This window comes from Trachurus japonicus, chromosome 24, assembly GCF_045865225.1.
Source record: "Trachurus japonicus isolate A0001 chromosome 24, Traja_1.0".
In the NCBI taxonomy this organism is placed as follows: domain Eukaryota; kingdom Metazoa; phylum Chordata; class Actinopteri; order Carangiformes; family Carangidae; genus Trachurus; species Trachurus japonicus.
In genome coordinates this window covers 13,167,562-13,189,817 of record NC_140930.1, presented here as the reverse complement: position 1 = coordinate 13,189,817, position 22,256 = coordinate 13,167,562, and the positions used below count along the sequence as shown (strand labels likewise).

Below are 22,256 nucleotides of genomic sequence, written 5' to 3'. Positions count from 1 at the left end.
TTATAAAAAGACACTTGACCAACATTTGTCAGAACCTTTGACAGATAGTATCTTAAGTTTCTTTTAGAGACTTCATTGCTAGATGGAAGCTAAGACTTCAAAACCTGGTGGTCCTCTGAGCTATTTGACCAAAAGTATTTGAGCTTCGTGTCTTGAAGCATTTCTCTTTGGACACTGCAAAATTTTATGAGCACTACAATGATCAAACCCTTTACATCAAAACTTGTTCGTGCTTTTTAGAACTTTTTAAAGGCCAACATTAGTTTTTCAGTCTTCACTTTGGGGTGTTGGACCTAAGAATCCACTTTATGGAAAAGCAACAGGAAGTAACTGGATCATTCAGAAGAAGTGCATTTGATCCCCAAGCAACTTGTTGTATTTTCAAAACCAATATGCAGAGGGAAAGTTCAAAAATGATGTGAAAAAGAGTCAAACATGGACTTTATTGTGTGGTGGTGGATATGTTGGTGATTGTAGCTACCAGTGGTGCAATGAATGTCTGGTCCAGAACCTTTCCATTGTTGGTAACTGGACCGTAAGAACTGATCCTGCGACAGAAAGTGAATGAGGACACTTCCAGAGAGACAAAAACAGACTAGTTCCCTCAGTACGCAATTTGTCAAATAGGAGGTCTCAGTCTGAAAGCCTGCCTGGAGCGTCAAGCCATGAAAAAAATATACTGTATGTGAATGACTCGATAAAATCATTGCTTTACCCTCCAGAGTCGGTGCTGAGTATGAACTTTATCACTCAAACACCTGCAGGTACTCTCTTGGCTGAAATTAAAATAGATTAAAAAATAAGTTTTGGACGTAACTATATCATGTGTTATGGCACGACAAGTGGACCTCCAAAATGTCTAAAGTTGGCTCACCAAATCATTGTCGCTGAGTGTGTAACAACACACTATGGTCCACTATAGACACACACAAACACACACAGATACATGGAGACATGGAGCAGTATGCTGCAGGCTAGCACATTTGCAGAGGTGGTTCCTGCGTTGTGTCTAATCACTACCTGTCCATTCGAGCTCCACTCGTAAACAATATGTTGTGATGGTGGGCGGTGTGCTGTGTGTACTGTATATGTGTGTGTTTGTGCATGTGTATCTCTCTGTGTTTGTGTGTGCGTGTATCTGTGTTTGTGTCTCTTTTATTTTTAATGAGCTGAACCCTTTTGAAAGCTTTGTGTTCCTCTGTGTCCCATTGTGTTTTTGGTCATGGCTGAAAAAATAGCAAAACACCAGCTGTGCTAAAATGAGACAAACACCACAATATTTAGGAAACTATGTATTTTTATCAGAGAATTAGGCTACCGTTCGACCAATGACTCGCAAAACCATGAGGAGACTGAACAAAGAGACTAGACAGATTTGGGATGTTGTTGTTTTTTTTCTTTGTGTGTGTGTTTTTTCAACTCTGAAGTTTCTGAACAGATTGACTTGCTTAAGTAATCCAGAACCACTGACTCGTAACACACAGTAATTACCAGAAACTCCAAACTTTTGAGTTTTCGAATTTATGGAGCTGTTTCAGCGTAAGTGTTTGGATTCTAGGTCTGAGGTCTCAGTAGCTTTCCTAGGACAGCTCTCAGTAGGATTCACTGGCACCGTAACATGGTTTTCTTGTCTGGAGGGTGATGCTGTTTTTTGTAGAACAGCATGTGCTTAGTGTGTGTGTTTTTGTGTGTCTGTGTGTGTGTTTGTGTGTCAGTGCTCTCTATGACTCAAAGGCTTTTCTTGCCATGACCGTACTCCAAACTTGTGTTTACTTCAGCTTGCATAATTTGTTGAACACTTTTTTTGGAAAAAGAAAAAAAATGTTTTAGTGACATTATATTAAATTATTTTGTATTTGTCTTATTTATGTTGGCATACAAAATACAAACACAAGTTTTAGCTACACTGTCACTTTGTCTTTACACCATTTTTTTCCTGTTGCAGTAGCAAACACAACCATTGGAACTTTTTTTGTTTTGTTTTGTTTACTTGTATAGGCACACGTACGAACCATTAATAGCCTAAGTTGATTTAAAGTGCCTGACCCAGGATGAAAACAATTCAATTGATCTATTGGTCTAATAGAGGGGGAAAAAAGAGTTATATTTCAGAGAGGCCTAGTGTGTTGCCACAGTGACTTGGAGGCAGGTTCACATTTTTTGCTAACATATAGCATCAGCTAACATTTATTTTGCCGATTAACCTTAAAGGGACAGTTTTACAGTGTGGGAAATGGGCTTATTCACTTTCTCTCTGAGATGGATGAAAAGATCAATACCACTGTCCTGCCTGTAAGCGAAATGTAAAGCTACATCCATCAGCTTGTTAGCCTAGTTTAGCATACTCACACTGGAAACAGCTAGCCTGGCTCCGGCCCAAAGGTGAAACGTCTTAAGTATAAAGGAAAGTTATTGCACCCAGCCAAGAAATAGTTGAGTGCATCACCCCTTATAAAATAAAAAACTTGTCTTGTGTACACTTATTTATATAAGATGCCAATGACCTTAAGAAGTGCTGGTAGATGGATGTTATGACTTGGACAGAGCCAGGCTAACGGTATCCAGTCTTTATGCTAAGCTAAGCTAACTGTCTGGTCAACCTAGCTTCATATTTATGTATCATTGGCTATTTATTTGATTTTTATCATTTACTATTTATTACCTATTACTTGAGTTCTTTATTCTTAATTATTCTTTTACTCTATTATTTTTATGGATTCATTTGTTGATGATTGATTGTGCAGCATAGAAACTTAATTTCCTTTGGGATAAATAAAGTGTTTATCTATTTATGTAATAGGCAGCAATCTTCTCATCCATGTCTTTTACTATTCCATGTATAAATCCCAAACACGCAGTTTATAACCTGCTCAGGTGTCAATAGTGGGACTCAATCTGATAATGTATGTGTGTTGGATTTTCTGGGCGGTTTCAGTGTAAGAAGATATAACTGTGACATATTTTTTGTGTTTGCATTTGGAGCTCAGCTAGCCTCCGTCACCTTTTCTGCTCATCCTAAAATCCTCTCAGGATGGTTGTCGTGATTACCCCCCCCCCCCCCTCCCTTGTGCCATCAGCAGCACATGAAATCCGTTCAGCGGGTCATTATCCCCTGCTGCTGCTAATGATGTTGGTAGTTGGTGTGTAACTACTTAGGTGTCTGCTCCCGAGTTAATTAGAGACGGACAGAGTAACAGACATAAACCCACACACGCTCACTCATAGAATAGTCTACCTTAATTTGAGAGCTTTTTTCTTTTCTTTTTTTTTTCAATGAGTCATACTGTACATGTCATCGGAGCTGAGCGACTGCTGCAGGTTGGCCGCCTTGTTAATCTAAAGGAATACAGGGTGGAAAGAGCATCTTCTTTGCTTTCTCCCTCTCTCTCTCTCTCTCTGCTGCTGCTGCTGCTGCTGGATGAGTCAGCCACTCGGGTTCCCCCGCTCTAACGCGGTCTGGGCCTGCGATAAGGGCTTTTCCTGAGAGCCAATCTATCTGCAAGGTAGATGCGATCAGGGCGGCAGTAAGGGAGAAACAGATAGACAGAGGAGGCAGGGGGAAAGAGAGAGAGAGAAAGAGAGAAATGACGATTGTCAGTCGAGACTTCACACCCACTCTCTTTGCTTTCCCCCCTCGCTAATTTGGCGAAGGCTTCTCCCTCTTTTCCTGTCTTTGGCTAAATTGCAACTACTCTGGGTGGCAATCTCTCTCCTTTTCCCTCTTTCCCCATTTCCCAACTTTAATGTCCTCCTCCTCCTCCTCCTCCTGCTTTATCACCTCCCCCTTCCTCTCCTTTTCAATGCTCCGAGTTCCTCTCAAATGTCAGTGTGGCACGAGTGGGTGGCAGGCAGCGCCATCTGAACGAGCCCCGTCTCTGGTTTTTGCTGCAGTGTGAGGATTGGCTAAAGGAAGACGCGAATGAGTGAGTGAGTGAATGAGCGAGGGAGTGAGTGTCTTTGGCGGTTTGACAGCGGATACCTGACGTGCTCTGAGATGGGTTGCCTTAACAGCTGTCCTTATTTTGACTTTTATTTTAGATAGTGCTGATTTATTTCATTCAGGAGAGAAGGGGAATCGAATGGGCAGAGCCGATGCCGCAGCAAAAAAAAAACACACACACATATACACACAAAAGGATTGACGTGCAGGTACACACTCAATCAAACAAAAGCACATGGACAGAAAGACACACACACTACAGTAGTATGCACCTAAATATATAAACACTTCATTCAAACGTCCATAAACCACAAAGCATTTGGTCACCAACAATACACATACTCACACCCACCAAATCTTGCACACACACACACACACACACACACACACACACACACACACACACACACACACACACACATACAGACACACATATCCAAGTATGCTATGACTCAGAGGGAAGCAGCTGGAGTGAAGGCTCCAGTGGCGGTGGTGAGCTGTCACCATCTGGAGGAGTGCATGTCTCTCTCTCTCCTCAGCCAGCAGAATAAATCAACTCCCAACGACTGGGTGTCAGTGGATCACCATGTTACTCTCTCATTGTTTTTTTTTTTGTTTTTTTTAAATCTTAAACTTTTTTTCCACATGGTATGCACATGTGTACTGTATGTGTGTGCCGCATCTATGGCTGGAACGTCCTCGGCTGCTGCAGTCACATCCTCAGTCTTGCCAGTGTTTGGTTTTCCTGAGTGGACAGTCCAGTGCTTGGATCAGAGGAGCTTTGATCAGGTTTTGACGCCCCGTCTCATCTAATAACGTGCACCATTTGTCTGCGAGCTGACGGCTGCACCTGCTCTGCGGATGTCATCGAGATGCATGGTACTGGTGGTGGTGGTGGTGGTGTTGGTTCTGCAAACTGATATGTTTATTTTATTTCAAAGGCCCTTGAAAGCACACTGTTCTGTAATGGGACGGTACGTGTAAGGATTTTTTTTTCTTTTCTTTGCTAAATTTAGAACAGTTTCTGTGTTTTTTGTTTTCTCTTCTGGCTGGTTTGAAGTGTCACCAGATAGAAATGTTGCAATATTTAAAATCACTATGCGATGACAGTTTTTTGTGGTTGTTTGCTTTTGTCGTCAGGCCCTGTCAAAATCGGATCAAACCACACCCACGCAGTCGCGTAGATGCAAATTAGCTGAGTCTGTGAGTGTTTAACTATTTCTCTTTGATTGTTCCTTATTTAGTTACAAATATTTAATGTTATAGTGAAATACTTCAGATTTCAAGGCAAGTTTTCAGGGGATTTAAAACCTTCTAGTTTCTTTAAATGTTAAATACATGAAATGAGAAACCCAGATTTAAGGGATGAGTGCAAATAAGTTGAATGGATAAGGATGTAAGCTATGGAATATATACGGTCTGGCTCCCAATGGATTTCTCCTCATATGATGTTGAACCTTGCTGCATAACAGAAAGAAACTCTTGCTCTTTAAGTCTGAAAGATTGGGACCAAAGCGTGACATTTACCACTGATGTCTGAGATACTTTCATTTTCACTTCCACTTTATCTTTGTGGGGAATAGCACAGTGGGACATAATGAGGAAGGAAGTACATTTAAAGAAAAAAAAAACGGTCAAATTAACCTAAAAACTACATCAGCGATTGTTCAAAGTGTTTAATTGTGCATTTTCACCTTCTAAGAGCTGCTAACCTTCAAAATGAAGTGGAGTTTAATGCTGTTTCAGCATTTCTCTTCCTGCCAAGGACAAAACTGTGAGGGATTTTGTCATTAAAGGGGACTATCATTGCAAAAACATTGGCCAGCATCAGTCCAGAATTTTTAACACCGACTTTGTCCTTCACGCAGGATCTCTGGTTGAACCGTAGTTACTAATCGCCAACTTGTCTGTTTTCTTTGTTCGGCAGGGTCAACACAGGTAGAACACTCAGTAACTCTGCAGGCCAGACTTAGCTGCTCTCCTTTGGGGAAACTAACACACATGCCGGCTCCCTGTGGTCAACCCCTATAAACACATGAGAGGGAAGGAACACAGACAAACCATGAAAAAGATATACATTGGCAAAACCGCCTTAAAAGTCCCCCGAAATGGCGGCAAACATCCGAAAAAGAGGTAAGAGCGAATCTCTTAAGACGCCATCTTTCCATCCGTCCTCGTTTTTTTTTTTTTTTTATATATATATCTGTTTGTCCGTTCACCCGCCCACGAGGTGTCTCCTCTCGCCGTCCAGTGGTGCTAAAGCAGCCTCATGCCGCCTCTCTCCGAGCCCAGGAGTCATGCTGCCTCGTCATCTCATCTCACCGGAATGAAAGCACTCATTACGTCTGACTCAGCTCCCGCTCGCAGAGGAGGTCACTAATGGGGGATTTTTTCATCCCTGGAGCTACTTCACGTAAAGTCATCCTCTATCAAACAACAAACACCTGTATTCCCCTGCTAATGCCATGCCAATCAAAGAGAAGCAAGGAGGTGAGGAGGTGGGGGCTTTTGGGTAATGCAGCACTAAAATGCCATCTAGTCATTGAATCACTCTGTAGGCAGGTATTTCTTACCCACTCGCTTGCAGATGCTGCACTTCTCCCCTGTAAACTGTGGTAAACAACGATCCGGCTCCAGCGAGACATTATAATTTCTGATTTTCACTTGTAGGAAAAGCACTTTTCAAATACGTCCAAATATGACTTATTTTGGAAAGCAAACTCTTCCAGCTTCGGAAATGACAACTGTCTTCACTCATTTGAAAATGCGGAAGTAGGTGGATGTTTTTAACGTACAGTGTGAATAAATCTTTTACACCAAATCTTCTCTCTAAATTCACCATACTGAAAACTGTCGATAGCTTTTCCACAGTAGAGCACAGGTAACATCAACAGTAGCTGTAATATTCAAACGTCAATGATAGAGCACATACACCAGGGCAACTAAACCTAATACAGCCATTGTGCATTTTGTAATTACTACATATTTTCTTTTACAAACTGAGACATGTCTGACTTTGTCCTGTGAAAAAGTAGCATCAGTAGCTTTTAGCATTTGAACACACATTCATTTGCAGTGAACTGCTGCACAGAGACTTTATCTCTCTCTGTGTGAATATCAGACTGCCACTGAACCTCTCACAGTGTGTGTGTGTGTGGGGGGTGTTTCTGTTTTTCACTGTCCAAAAGTCAAATTTAAGTTTCTGTAAACAATGATGGCCACCTACAAACTTTAACCAATTAAAATTGCCCAAACTTCAGTCATTTTTGCAAAACAAATGGCCTGATGATTTCTCTGGCTGCAGGAGGGACCTGTTGTTACCAGAGCTGTTATTTTCGTCTCTTCGCCCTTCGACATTTAACTCAACCAGTGAGATCTCTTTTGCCTTCGGAGCAGCTCTGCTTCCGAGAAAAGACTCTTTCTGCAGCACGTATTTGCTGCATCTCCATATGAATCAATCAATATCAGTATTTATTCATCACAAACATGAAAGTTGCCTGACAGCACTTGAATCCTACAAATGGAAGAGAAAGACAATACATGGTATAAAATGTGTCAAATGCTTTATTATACTATTAGATATTGTGGGTGTATAATTGATACCAGGAATTTGTGTAACCAATAATCCAGCTAAAGACAAAAAATAAATAAATTCGACTAAAATGGCAAGTCTCTGGAGAAGCAGCTAGATTCATAATGTGTAGTCTAACGGAGCGTAGTGCTGTAAGTGCGCACTGGCCTCATATTAATGAGATGGAAACTGGATGATACCTCCACTTAGTGAGACCTGAAAAACCCATTGAAACCAAGCAGACCCTGATATTCTTCCTCTCTTTCTCAGCCCTCACCCTCCCTCCGCGTCTATAATCGTGTTAAAAAAGAGAGAAACAGACACAAAAAAAAAGAGGAAGTGAAAAGAGCAACCTGACCACATCTCCATCCACTCCCTGCTATCTGTTATCCGGCTGCTAGATAGAGTCATTACCCTCCTTCCTCCATCTGTCCGTCAATACAGGGTCCATTAGGCCCGGCCGCTCACACACTCGGATCCATCACCGCAACAGACATTTCCTCTTTTCCCACTCACACTTGCCCTTTTATTAGATTGAAACCCAGGTAACGTTCATACTCTAAAAATAGTCATCATTGTGCTGTCTCACTGAATTACATGTGTATGTGTGTGCGTGTGTGTGTGTGCATAATGTGGACGAGGGGGGGGGTTGGCTGTTTGGTAAATCTGAGCCTTCACAGTCTATTCATATGATGTATTAGAGTTCATTGGCTCATATTTCATCACAGATTACACCATCCATTTTTTTTCTTTTCTTTTTTTTCTGCGAGACCAATCTCACTGATGATTGGGTTTCTGTGATGTGCTGCAGAGCTTTAATACTGGAGATGGAGAAAAGGGGAAAAAAATAAAATAAATAAATAAAATGCTCTGATGGTTAAAGATCTAATGATCCAAAAGGTTCTGTATCCTTGCTTGGGTTTTTAATTGGAGATCTGTGTTTTGGTTTTCATGTTTTCTACATACAAAGCACTTTTACTCACGGTGTTATCACCCTCTCATGATGTTCTCATCTCCACCGCATGGCCATTCAGGGGTGCATTAAAAAGATATGTAGACCCTGATAAGTTAATTTTGATAAGGATATACCCAGGCTACAAGGTTGTTTTCCCCCCAAGACATGCCCTTAACACAATCATCTACTCTGTGTGTGTGTGTGTGTGTGTGTGTGTGTGTGTGCAGCTCATTGCTGGAGCAGAAGGAGGACTTACGGAAGAGACTTTCCTACACAACTCACAAGCTGGAGCTGCTGCAGAGTGAGTTCGACTCCACGCGGCAGTACCTGGAGACGGAGCTGCGCCGAGCACAGGAGGAGCTGGACAAGTTCACTGATAAACTGCGCAGGTTCGTCGCCCAAATACTGTAACAACACTTATTAAAAGGGGAAGAAATGCTCAGATCCTTCACTTATAAAAAAAAAAGTAACAATACCACAAAGAAACTCAGAGATAGATTTAATTACTTTCTACTGGGAACCTTCTTCTAATTTAATCCTGCCGTGCCCAACCTTGCGGTCAGGTTCTTTTAGGAGGGTCACAAGATAAATTAGAGGGGCCAGAGGGTAATTATTGGGGTATAAATAAGTCAAGACAAGTTTTTGCTGCAATAATCTTAATTCATGTTTTGGACATTTTACCTCTCTGAGCCTTGAACTTATATTAAAGCAGAAGTAAGTGATATATTTGTGTTAATATAAGTCTTAAATAGTTATATCTTCCGACAGCAATCACTTACATAGAGTGTTTGGACTGAAACACGGGTCTGTCAGTCACTCTGGTCTGCTCTGAGCCGAAGAGAAAACATTTATCGTTTCCTACAGTTTTTATCCAATGAGGAGAGAGAACGGCATGCAGGGCTGTGTGTGCAGCCAAGGAACTCCGTGAATGTGGCGACGTAGGGACGAGGACTGTTATGGTGCGTTCAAGGAAACTCGTATTTTTCCGACCGTGAAGTGGTACCAGTTCGATCTGGTACGAGTTCACCGGTCGGAAGTTACGAGTGGCCGTTATAGTGACTTTCACCGGTAAAACAGGTCGGAAAAACACGAGTGGGTTGCCTGAAACGCTACAAAGTCGTAAGTTGTGACTTGAAGCTGTAATTTACGATTTCAAAAGCCTGCCTGGAACGCAGCATTAGCGAAAACGACCGGACCACTTACTTCTGCTTTAAAATGAGACAACCAGAGAAAACTGAGAGAAGCTGGTTGAGTGTTTTTTCTTGTAAACTCTTAAGGTGACATGTCACCTCTGACTGTAGCGGACAAATAAATGTAGCAGAACCGTATATTCCTCTGCATCGTAGCAGAGTAGAAGTATTCCTGCCACCACCAATCAATTTAGTCAGAAATTGGGTTGTTTGACGATTTATTTGATCTCATTTAGCAGATCTCATTGAGAGTCTGGCATCTTTATTGGAACAGAAACCTCATTACAGCACAGACAGATGACACAATAACACACAAATAGCATCAAAAACATGTCATAATATTTTTAAACAGAGGCCGATACTTTTTTTTTTTTTTTAATAAAAATGATCCGGTGGGATAACACATCCAAGTCTGAATTACTTTCACTCCATTTATATGAGACAGAATAATGCTTCACTGAACTTTCCAAATTCAGCATTTAACCATGGGTGTCTGAAGTCAGACATCTTGACATCTGGACCATTAAACAGCAGCTTTAAAACTGAGAAGAGATTAAATAAACTGTGGAGGAGACAGCGAGTAATTCAATTATTTTTTGCTAATGACGACCAGCTGACTTATTTACATGGTGTGAGATTTATCACCTTTCATAAAGTGCAAGGCAAAGTGATAAACTGCAAGTGTCATTACGGGATATCAACCGCAGACAGGATAGGTTTCCTGCCTTCTAAAGAAAAACACACAATTAACTGGAACTGTTCTTGTAGATTATAAGAGAATAAACATTAAATCATAAGAAATTAAATATAAGAGGTTACTGGAAAGGCAGTCAAATGCATATAAGACCAAAAATCTAAATAAGTATGCAAACTATCACAATGAAAGCCAAGAGTCTAACACAAACTAATCAAACTGAAGCTGATGGGAATGTTACAAGTTTTGCTTTTAATCCACTATGAGCATGTTTCACCAATTCAATAAATTAACAGTTGTTGAAAAGTTACTCTCAGACTCTGTTCGATGGCGCACAGTCATTAGCATAACACCCTCTGAGGACCATTCACAACTGTACAAAAGTTCATGATGCTCCATGTCACAGAGAGAGAGCGCACGAGAGAGAAAAAGATTCCTATTATTCGCCCTCTCTGCCTCCCGGATCCCAAATAACAGAATAAAACATTTACTAAATCATCGTATCAGTAAAGTGAGGTCAGCGAGGTGTGGAAAATTACTTCCACGAGTGCTATGAAGTGCACGACCTCTCCAAAACAGTTTATTCTGAGTTTGGCGAGGTCTCCAGCTGCTACGGTTACACGTGGTGCTGTATGCGACTGTACAAACCGCTCTCTGCAAGTGAGTTTATTTTATTGTGTCGTTTAGAATACAGAGCAGCTACTCGGCACTGCAGAGGATCAACCAAGATCTGGAGGAGAAGATCCACAGAGACGTAAGTGTTCAAGTGCCTACATGTGTGTGTGTGAGAGAGAAAGAGAGTGTGTATCCAGTCTTATGCTTGCAGTTAACCTTCTTGTGTTAGCTTTCTGCTACCATCTCTTGTGTTAGGTTCGGTTTTGACCCGTGTCTTAAATCAGCTGTAAAATACAAGAAAAACTTTTTTTTTCATCCAATTTGTTTTTCATCTCTTGGTTACATTGTTAGGCTTCCTTATCCATGAAAATGTTGGTTTTAATATTTTTGGTGTGGGCCCCTGGGGCTTCTTTTTGTCAGTATACCCCTTGACTTCAATTGAACCTTCCTCTTGTTAGCTTTCTGCTACCATCTATGGTGTTAGGGTCAGTTTTGACCCGAGTCTTAAATCAGCTATAAAACACATTAAAAACAATTATTATCATGATCCATTTGTTTATCATCTCTTGGTTACATTGTTAGGCTTCCTTATCCATGAAAAGGTTGGTTTTGCACTTTTTAACCGGGTCAAAACCGACCCTAACAACACAAATGTCATGTCAGAGCATTTTCGAATTTTGTGGGAAAAAAAAGTTTCATTTTGTTTAAATTGAGGTTCCTGACAAAGTCAAAAAGCCTTGATGCAATAAACAAACTCATGTGGTACTTTTATGCATTAAAAACCTAAAAACGGGTCAGTGGTGACCCTAACACAAGAGGAAAGCTAAAGGAGAATTCCGGTCATTTTCTAAGTAACGCTCTACAGCTCTAGGTCCCCGAGTGCGACCATAGGAAAAAAATCTGAGAAAAATATGTGCAGCCTGGACCTAGCTCTCCTCCTGCTAGCTGTGCTACACTGCAGTTAAACAGCGAAGTAATGGGGGAAGTTCTTCTAACCATGACTTTGGCCTCTATATAATGCTCAAAAATATCACTACAAATGCTTTGCAACATCTACCAGTTCCTTACCACACAACACTGAGTGTGCATAACTCTGTTAATATGAGAGAGCAGCGTTAACGTGTGTTTTTTATCACGTACCTCTGTTTACTCTAGCTTTCTGAGTAGACCTTATACTAGTCGACTGTCGAGCTGCGAGGAAAACATGGATTTAGGAGGGAAAAATGGTTTTGGATGGGAAAAAAAGCAGTTATATTCATATTGATGCATTTTTTCCCATCCAAAATCATTTGTCCCTCCTTTTGTAGTGCATTTGTAGTGATATTTTGAGCATTATATAGAGGACAAAGTCACGGTTAGAACTGCCCCCATTACTTTGCTGTTAAAATGCAGTGTAGCGCAGCTAGCAGGAGGAGAGCTAGGTCCGGTCTGCACATATTTTCCAAACTCGGTGACCTAGAGCTGTAGAGAGTTTCTTAGTAAATGACTGAAATTCTCCTGTAAGTACCTGTAGACTGAAGAAAGAGCAGCATGTAAGCAAGTCATGGGGTTTAGAGATGGCGCAGAACACTTGGAGAGACAATTTGAATATGAATGCCCTGCTGTTGGTACCACTGACGTTAATTATGGCTTATTACAATTGGCTGTCCTCCTTCCAGTGGCAGAGTGATAGCAAACCCATTGTTCCTCCGCTCACCGCACCTCACTTCATTTGTCAGACATTTGCTTTTGCCGGTGGAAAGATACAATTAACTAGCCCGCTGCCTGAGAACACTGTATGACCATCAGGTGCCTTATTCGCTGTTGAGCACACGGCTGAAAAACGCTTAAGGAGAGGGTTTGTTACCGGACGAGATAATAATCACAACCGTCATGATTATAATGCGAGATGCCAGGTACGGATAATATGGAGCTGAAGGTCACCGAGGTATTTGTGGGAATAAAAATTGCCATTTTTAAAACAGCTTTATAGTTTATAAATATATATATATTTTCTATGAAGCTTCCTCATCAGCCGTTATTGATTCATCTCACGTAGTTTTCCCTCCTCAAGGGTGAGAGAGGTGCTGAGTAAGTCTCTCTGTAATCGTAAAGCTTGTTTACTCCAGAGGTGCCACAAACCCATCTGACCCCTTGGCCTCGTTCAACTATAGGGAATGTAATTACAAGACAGATAAACACAGCGATGTACTTTGCGTGCTTCTACTCCCACAGACACAGTTTTCCAGGGAATGAGAGACGGAAGAAGAAGAAAAAAAAAGAAAAAGAAAAAAAAACTTCTGCACACCTACAGTAAACCAGAGGAAAAGATGTCTACAGCAACACGGACGTGTGTGTGTTTCAGCACATTCAAAGTGTAACTGTCCAAATACTTACAATCTGGCCTGTGTTCACATTATTGCAGCATCACACCGAATGCAAAGTCGTCTCTTCAACAGCAGCAAACAAAAAGTGCTCAGTGAAAACAAACATTTCTGCCAATGAAAAGGAAAACTTACTTCTTTCGAGCGCTCGGTTTACTGACGTCATGCTTTAGTTTCTTGGTTACCCAGTATTAACCGAAAGACACACACACACACACAGCCACGCACACACGCAGCATCTCCTGCCACCTCTTCAACTCCGACTGTGTGTGAGACTGCGTAGTGTATCTTTAGTGTATTCATCCTGTATTTATATTTAGAGCCAGGATCTTATGCACCCGGCTTCAGACAGAGGACACAGCTTCATGGTAGAGCTTTGAAAGTAGCAGATTTGCTCTCTCGAAGCGCCCAAGGTCCCGAGGTCTTTGGACACAGAAACCTTTGTTGTGTAATATTCAAGATTCCTAGCACACATTGTTTCTCATGTACAATGTGAATAAATGTGGAAAGACAGGCCTGTAGATGTTTAGCACAAACCTAATTTATGTGCATCCGAAAAAAAAAAGAAACATAACTAAAGTCGAGCTGTAACTGGCTGCTTCATACAACTCCTGTCTGTCTTGTTATCGTCAGTCCCAGCACCATGACGACGAGAAGCGAGCCTTGAGCCGAGAGATCATCGTTCTCAACAACCACCTGATGGAGGCCAAGCTCACCATCGAGAAGCTGCAGGAGGACAATGTGAGTAAGAGTCCAGTAGGAATCGCTCCTCCTCGAACCCAACAGATAAAATGAGCTGTAAATTCTCCTTACATTTAGATTCTGTTCTCATTGTAACAAGATATTGTCGTAATAATGACAAACTGAGCAGGTTTTGGTTGTTGTTATTTTTTTCATGGCTCCTTTCTGTTCTAGTTCTGGACTATAACAGTTTGTGGTCCGTGGTGTTCGTCAGTCACAACAGTCTTTAACCAGCCCAACACAAATGTATTCATCTAACTTTATTTTCTCAGAGTTCACAGTGTTGTCTTGACTTTAATGCTGCTCTGATACAGTTACACTGAAAAATGAAAACAGAATTAAAATTATTGTCATGCAATGAGGGCGTAAACATTTACATTTATAATGATAACTAATTGTAACAGTTAACATGTTTTAAAATGACAATTTAATATATTAGACCAGTAATAATAGTAGTAGTTTAATTTTTATAAAAATCCCTCTAGAAAGACACAAAAACCAAAGTAACAATACTACTACAGATATTAGCAACATTTATAGTAAATTCAAGTGATGAAAGTTCCCCAAATTAAATGTGTACAGTAACTAATAATATAAGGTTATAGAAGGAAAACTAGAAATTATCATCTTGGTTTAGGATTGTCAATAAAAATCAATGAAAGATTTTAAAAAAGCAACAAAAAGGACAATGACAATGAAGGTGAAGAGATGAGATGAAGAAGTTTCAGTGGAGACCCGGAAACGAGTCATCAGCAGCATTTTCCAGCATTTATCCCTGTTATCTCCTCTAATTGTGGTCGTGCTGTGCCTCCATAGGATCTGTACAGAAAGGACTGTAACCTGGCTGCTCAGCTTCTCCAGTGCAACAAGTCTCTTTATAGAGCCCAGCTCTCCGAGGTGAGCCTTAACCTGACTTTTACATGTCTTTTAGTCTCATTTTTAACTCAGATCTTATTTTTTTATTTCAGTTAAATCCACTGCACCTTTTTCTTTCGTGGTATGCAGGTTTCAGTCTAATCCAGAGCAGCTTAACCAGACTGCATTTCAATTTTTGCTTCACAAAGCTCACATCCAACCGAGGCTGTGACCCGTAAGAGCTTCAGGCTTTTTGTACTGACATTTGATGTTAACCCAGAAAATTACATAGAAGAGAAAAGTCAATAATTTTTCAATACAGTGGAAGTCGGGTAAGAGGGAAATATTTGGTGAAATAGCTGTGATTACCGGGAAAGACGAGATGTAAGGAGTGAGGAGTTTTGTGAGCAGCAGTAAGCTGAATTTTCAACTCGTTGGCGTGAGGCGGGCGAAAAGAAATTTGCCGGCTCGACTGTAACTGAAGGTCATCTTGGTCTTTGTGAAGCAGCAGAGATAAGAGAGGAGACTTGGTGGAGCGATGACTACCGCAGGTCACTGCAGGAAGGGCACAGACTGAAGAGGGTGTTTTTTTTCCTGCTAAATAACACTCACCTGTTAGAAGAAAGAAAAAGGTGTAATATTACAGAGCTTAACCAAGCTACAGTGTAGACACATAACCACATTATTAATGGAGTAACAATCTGATGTCCATATAAGATATAATGTATTTGCATTTATGTAAATCTGTAGATCTATAGATCGTTCCTACCATGACGTCAAATTTATTTTCATTTTCTCTGTCAAATTAAATTTTTGATAAATTCAACACTGGCCACTTAAGATTTAAAATATATTTGGTTTTCAATAAATATATCTGTCTTACCAAGCTCATATTCTAATCAGCCAAAATAAAAAACCCTTTTTATGTGTGTCAAACAATAGAGATATTGATTGATTGTTTGATTGATTGATTGAAAATGTTTATTTCAAATATGTAACAAACAAGAAATAATAGTTTAAAAACTTTTTTTTTTACTAAAAATTTTAATTTAAGGTATGGACGTCAAACAGCAAATACTTATAATACTACTACTACTACTACTACTGCTACTAATAATAATAATAATGATACATTTGTAAAGGAATTCATACACTTGATAATTTGTGTAACATATTCAAAAAGAGTGGGAAGTTGAAATGGTATCATTTTACATCAATGCTAAATAAATCAGGGTCTAAGGGCAGAGGATGTTGTTATGATGCCATGTAAAGACCTTTGAGACAAACTGCTATACAAATAAAATTGCCTTGCTCTTGCCTTGTCTCAATTATTTTCTAAAGAAAAAAATGAAAAACAAGCTGGAATTAATATTAAATCATTGATTTAATAATTAAACAAACAATAACCACTAAAAACACCTGATGATTGCCACCCTCCATCATCCCTGCATCCTGTGAAAACCAGGTTTTTAAAATGGTTCATGTTTGACCAGTTTTAGATCCATATTAAAACTGTTGTGTAGCTTCACTCCACAGATTGAGACAGTGAAATGATCACATTCGCCTTGTGCTCACAGAATCACATGTGGGCTTGGATATGAAAAGTAACAATAGCCCGGTCCTTTGTTTGCACCGTCTGAGACAGAGGAGTCTAAAGTAAACCGGGGCTCTTAAGTCTTTCTCCTCCTGTCACTCATTATGCGTCGCAAAAGTCAGAGTGTAATTATACCGCACTGAGTTGGGTGATCATGTAATTGTTTGACAATGATTAGGCGCGGAGCAGCACAGAAACCACTCTGTGGCAAATTGTGCACAAAAGTGAAAGGCAGTGAACTGTTCAAGGGGCTGAATCTACAATAGCAGAGGAAATGTAAATACAGAGTGCACCGCAGCGTCGCACATCGCGCTGGAAATGCATGGGAGTATTGATAAGTGTTTTAACATCAGAGCAGCTTGGCGTCGCTTCCCACTGCATCAGCCCTGGGAGCTTGTGTCTCGCCCATGTGACAAGAGTAGATTTTAAAGCTGGCAAGTGTCCATGAGGTTAGAGAATACACACACACACACACACCCCTTTTTCTACACACACACACAGCCACACACACTTTTGCCCATATAGCTGAATGGAAATATCAATGCAAACTACATTTGGTTATGTAAGGCACATAAAACACCCGCCCTCCCCAGCACATATACTGCACAAACACATGCACACCACCGCGGCTATGCGCAGTATAGGACGTATTATAGAGTGAAAAACTGTTCTGTGGGCTCACTGCCAAACATAATGGGGGTCAGAGGCTATACATGCGCTCACTGTATGTCTGCCGGTCCTGTGGGTGGAAGCTAATCGAAAGCATATTGATGAATGGCGCTGCAGCATTTTGAGAAGTGCAGTGGCTCTTCAGCTCCTACTGAAGTGCTTTAGTCGTTTGTTTTGCTGCAAAACAAGCAGAGGGGGCACGAAATGATTGGGCTGGGGATTTCTGAACGCCACATAAAAGCTAATTGTGATCTTGGTCAAAACAAACCCAAATGAAAAATGTGTGGACAGCAATTAAGTGGCATTTAGTTTGGTCCAAGTTGTAATAAAAGTGTTGCGATAAAAAAAAAAAAAAGTTTCTCTCTGGTATTTGTCTTTTTCTCTATCTACAAAGTTATAATTAGCTCGCCTTTCATTGCCAATTAGGAACAACTGACTAGATTCCTGTTGATGATGTGCTGCAGTTGGCTTAATGCTTGTTGCTATGGAGAGGCACAGATAGTGGATATAAGCTTTTTATTGGGAAATGCTCAGAATAGCACTCGTCTTTCTTCCGAGGAAGGCGACTCAGTTCAGCCTTCATTTTGACATTTATTTTCCTCTGTTGTTGATGCACTGATTTTGTTTTTTTTTGTTTTCTTTACTAAACACACACAAATGTATGTTGTTGTGACATACTTGGAAATAACTTGTTGTTCTGTGTGACATACTGACACGCATACTGCAGTAAGTGTGTAGAAATCCACACTTCTACAGATTAATTGATTTAGAAGATTTAATGTAATATGAGCTGATAAATATGTTTTCATTGAGTGTTTTTCCCTGTTAAGGCCTGTTTGCACTGTCTGAAGCTCAGAGCAGGCTGTTATTCTGTCGTCCATGGGCAAAGAAGGTTTGGTGTGTGTGGAGCCCAAACTTAAAGGAGACATATTATGCCCCTTTCCACAAATTTAAATTAGTTCGCAGGTGTCTTAAAGACATGTCTGTGACATGCTTTGTTCAAAATACGCCAAGGACCAAAGATCACAGCTCTTTTCATCCTCTCAAAACAGTCCTGTTCAGAACGGCTGGTTTCAGTGCCTGTCCCTTTAAATGCAAATGAGCCACTGCTTGCCCCGCCCCTTCTACCGGTACCAGGTAGAGGTGGGGTTATGCAAATTCAAAAACTAATGACATCATTGTCAGACAACTGAGGGAACAGCTCATAAAACCACATGGATTTCAACCTGTGGAGCCTAAAAATTACAGATGTTTTTGTCTCTTACATTTTAGGGGCCGGAAGGCAAGAGAAACACCCAGATACATGTTAAAGAGCCTTCAAAAAGTGACACTTCCATAATATGTCCCCTTTAAGTGCATGACGGTTAGTGGCAACCATATGCTCGCACATCTGCCACTCAAAATGTCACGCCCTCATTTATGCAGAACTTTAAGCCTTCATAAAATTTAAATTAGTGTGTTACATAACCCCCCCACCACCCCACCCCCCTCCACAAAGCATAAAGCTGGAAATTAGCCCTAGAGACTAAAAGTGTTTCTGTTTGTGTCTGTAAACATGTTTATCTCTGCTGTAAAGCTGGATTTAACATGGGAGTCTATGGGGAATGACTTGTTTTTGGAGCCAGGCTTGAAGAAGTTTTTAGGTTTTAAATACTTCCATGTTGTTTTCATTTTTCAGATTCAGAATTTGCCGCTTGACCAGAAAACCACATTAAGCCAATGGCCAGGGTGACATTTTGTACAGCTAATTATATGCACTGACTAGCATAAGGTATTTTACATAATTTCTACAGCCACTCTTTAAACACGTGTGCTCCTGCTCTTCTCTTTTCTCTGATGCTTCCAGCTGCCTGCTGATTTTCAGGAGCGACTGACCATGCACATGGAGGAGTCTCCTCTCTGCCACACCTACCCCGACACCGTCCCGGCCTCTCTCATCGCCAAAGTGCTGGAGAAGCCGGACGAGGCCTGTAGCAGCAGCCAGGCCTCCCGCTCCCCGAGCCCCCAAGCCCAGGACCATGCTTTTATTTTGGAGAGCCTGGGCCCGGGGGGGCGCTTGGGGCTCCGCGCGGCCTACAAATCCGACCTGTACAGCAGCGACACGGCGCTGTACTGCCCCGATGAGCGGCACCGTGAGCGGAGACCCAGCATGGACCTCCACGGCGAGAGGAAGCTGCTGTACGGGCCGCAGAACTCCACCGACAGCACCCCAGAGGAGGGGTCTGTCGGGCTGAGAGCCGGCTTCTCCCAGGAGCATTTTGCGAAATTCCCCGCTACTCTGGGCGCCGGCTCCAGCTCCTACTCCAGCTTCAGCGGCGGGGGGTCCGAGGACAAAGGCAACGGCCCACCCAGCAGCGTGGCTTCGTCCCCTCGCCATCATTCGCTCTACATGGACTGGAGGGATGCGGGCGACTACGAGAGGAAGAGCGACTCCTCCTGGGAGAGGGACAGTCCGAGAGGCTTCGCCAACGCTCATCCCTTCCAGCAGACGGAGATGAGCCACCACCAGAACGGCAGCTCGCCCGTGTACAGTCGCACCATGTCCTCGTGCTTCAGCGAACCCTACGAGCCCCTGCCTCCCTCCTCGTCCCCGAGCGTCGCCTACGGAGACAGCCGTCGAGGTAGCACACTAGCGCCCGAAGAGGAGGAGCTGATCGGTCGGTGGAGACAGCTCAGCGTGGAGGACTTGAGCGCCCACAGCTACCGCAGCCCGGGCCGAGCTTCACCCTACAGCTTCTCGGAGCAGCACTTCTCCGTGCGGCCGGCGAAGATCCGACTGGGGCCGCTCTACAGCAGCTTCCAGGAGGGGGGCGACTACTATCCCCACGGGGCCGGCGCCATGGACCCCGTGTGGGTGGCGGCCAGCCCCAGCCCCGAGTGCAGCCCGGGGCTACGGCCGGCGCACAGCCAGGCCCACGTGTACCGAGCGGCGGAGGACAGTCAGGGGTCGGAGCACAGCCTCTACCACTCAGGGAGCTCCAAAGACAGGGACGGTAACGTGGCGGCCGGTGGAGCGTGCCAGAGCACAGATTACGTCGTAGACCCCAGCCCCAACAGCTCCACCGAGTCGCTCAACCAGAGGTCCTTGGAGATGGCCGCCGAGCTGCAGCACTATCAAGCGGAGATGCACAGCTTGCCGGCGCAGCCCAGCCAGTCGCCGCCGCCGCCGCCGCCCCCTCCTCCTCCCCCGTACAACCAAAAATTTGGCTCCCTGGGACTTTCCAGGAAGGACAGTCTGACCAAGGCGCAGCTTTACGGAACGCTTCTGAACTGAAAGGACTTTTCCCAATCAGGTTTATTCTTCGATAGGATGTAGAGGAAGACGCAAAAGTCGCGGCGCGTCCAGCTGCTGCTGCAACCTTCTGTTAGCACGACCAACCATTTTGATAGAAAATGGTTTGAGTAGAAGCCAGGAGCCAAAACGATTCACTACCATGAACATGAAACTATTGCTGATCATCTAAAAGCTTAGACTGTATGGCAGTGGATGGCGACAGTTTACATTAACAGTTGTCCAGAGCAGATCAGTCAGTTGAATGTGGGACTAGAGGAGGCGAAGTGGAGCTCGAGCAGCCCTTAAATTTGTAAGAATGTGTATGTATTTAAATTACAAATGTATAAATATATACTTGTAACTACAAATTGAGTGATATATTTTGTATGTGGCCGTCAGCGAGAGATACTGTACATCCAAAACAATCACACTAAATGCAAATCTTCTTGATTAAACCTGGAACTTGTACATAAATTAAAAACTGCCAATACTATATTTGAAACCTATTTGAGAAAGATACATAAAGTAAGAAGTAAACTGCATATAGATTTGTTTCAGTCATTATTTTTACCCGACTGAAAACACAGTGTTGGCCTTGTGAGGATTTAAATGTGAATGTTATCAAACATAAGAGGACGTCAAAAAGAATTATTTATCACTCAAATGAACAACAGGAAACATAGATTTTGTTTTTCTTCTGTTGGTTGAAGTTGACAGTATTGATGGGTGTGTTATATTGTTATTGATGGAGCGTTTTGAGATCTGTCTTAGCAGTCAGTATTACTTTGTTTTTTGCTCTTCTTTATCCCACGGAGAGGTTTTCCTGCACCCATTCTACCTCAGATTTGGATGCCCACACCCCATTAAGCCACTGTAACCTTGTTTCTTTGACTACGATGCATGTTTATATATTTTGGTTGTTTTGTTCGCCTAATAAAGCACAAATTACACATATAAGCTCCAAGCCTGCCTTTCATATTCACGTGCTGCTGTGCGGGGATTTGAATTACGACGGCGTGAACCAGACATCACGTTTTTTAATGTCCCTCTGCTTTTAAAGTCGCATGTAATTGGTTGTTTTTAACTTAATTAGACGTCTGCCGATCCATGGTGTTAAAGTGGAGTGACTGAACCCTTCATCACTCAAAACTCACACTGCTGCAGCCATGTGGTGCGTGCCTGCTGAGTCACCATGAAGCCCGGCTTCATCACTGTTGTCGATTTAAAAATAGGTTGGTAGAGAGGGTTTTTTTGTTGTTTTTTTCACCAAGATCAGCAAAAGCAAAACAGCGAGGAAGTTTATTTGTGTGTCCCGGAGAGTCATCGTCAAGAAAAACACAACAAGATAAGGAAGTGAAGCATGTGACGGAGAGTACAACACTCAGCATATGCTGAAGGTGTATCTACTATCTTACAATATAAAGCAGCTGTACATGATTCCTCTGATAAACAGCACTTTCGTGAAGCTGATGTTCTTTTTAGTTGTAGAGCTGATGCATTTAGCTGATTAATTGATTAGTCAAGATAATTAAAAATGAGATAATTAGATAATTATTTGGTCCTTTCACACATTAAATAGTTGAAACTCCAAACATGCTAATTCCTGTTTCCTGAATATGATATCTTCCTGTTTTACACTAATATAGTAGTAGTTTTTAGTAGTTTTTGACAATTATTAGATATTTGAAGACTATTTTCAAAAAAACCCACTTGTTTGTCTCATGTATGTAGTTAGGTCTGAAATGATTTGCTGATTAACTGATAATTCAATCAGGCTTAAAATTTGAAATTTTGA

General features: G+C 41.9%; 1 protein-coding gene across 7 annotated transcripts in view; it reads left to right on the top strand.

Moving 5' to 3' along the window:
* The window catches only part of LOC146961476 (brain-enriched guanylate kinase-associated protein), a 31,965-nt gene extending 10,547 nt beyond the window's left edge, over positions 1-21,418 (top strand). For 3 of the 7 annotated variants that reach the window (XM_085770796.1, XM_085770794.1, XM_085770795.1), the window contains 6 exons: positions 5,868-6,073; positions 8,694-8,855; positions 11,038-11,104; positions 13,962-14,069; positions 14,886-14,966; positions 19,034-21,418. In XM_085770796.1, the coding sequence (XP_085626922.1) occupies positions 5,976-6,073; positions 8,694-8,855; positions 11,038-11,104; positions 13,962-14,069; positions 14,886-14,966; positions 19,034-20,461 (1,944 nt within the window). In that variant the 5' untranslated portion in view covers positions 5,868-5,975 and the 3' untranslated portion in view covers positions 20,462-21,418. Of the gene's footprint in view, positions 1-5,081; positions 5,144-5,867; positions 6,074-8,693; positions 8,856-11,037; positions 11,105-13,961; positions 14,070-14,885; positions 14,967-19,033 lie in introns of those variants that run through there. The other 4 variants (XM_085770791.1, XM_085770798.1, XM_085770797.1 and 1 more) reach the window with 3 other exon arrangements.
* The last annotated feature ends 838 nt before the right edge of the window (positions 21,419-22,256 follow it).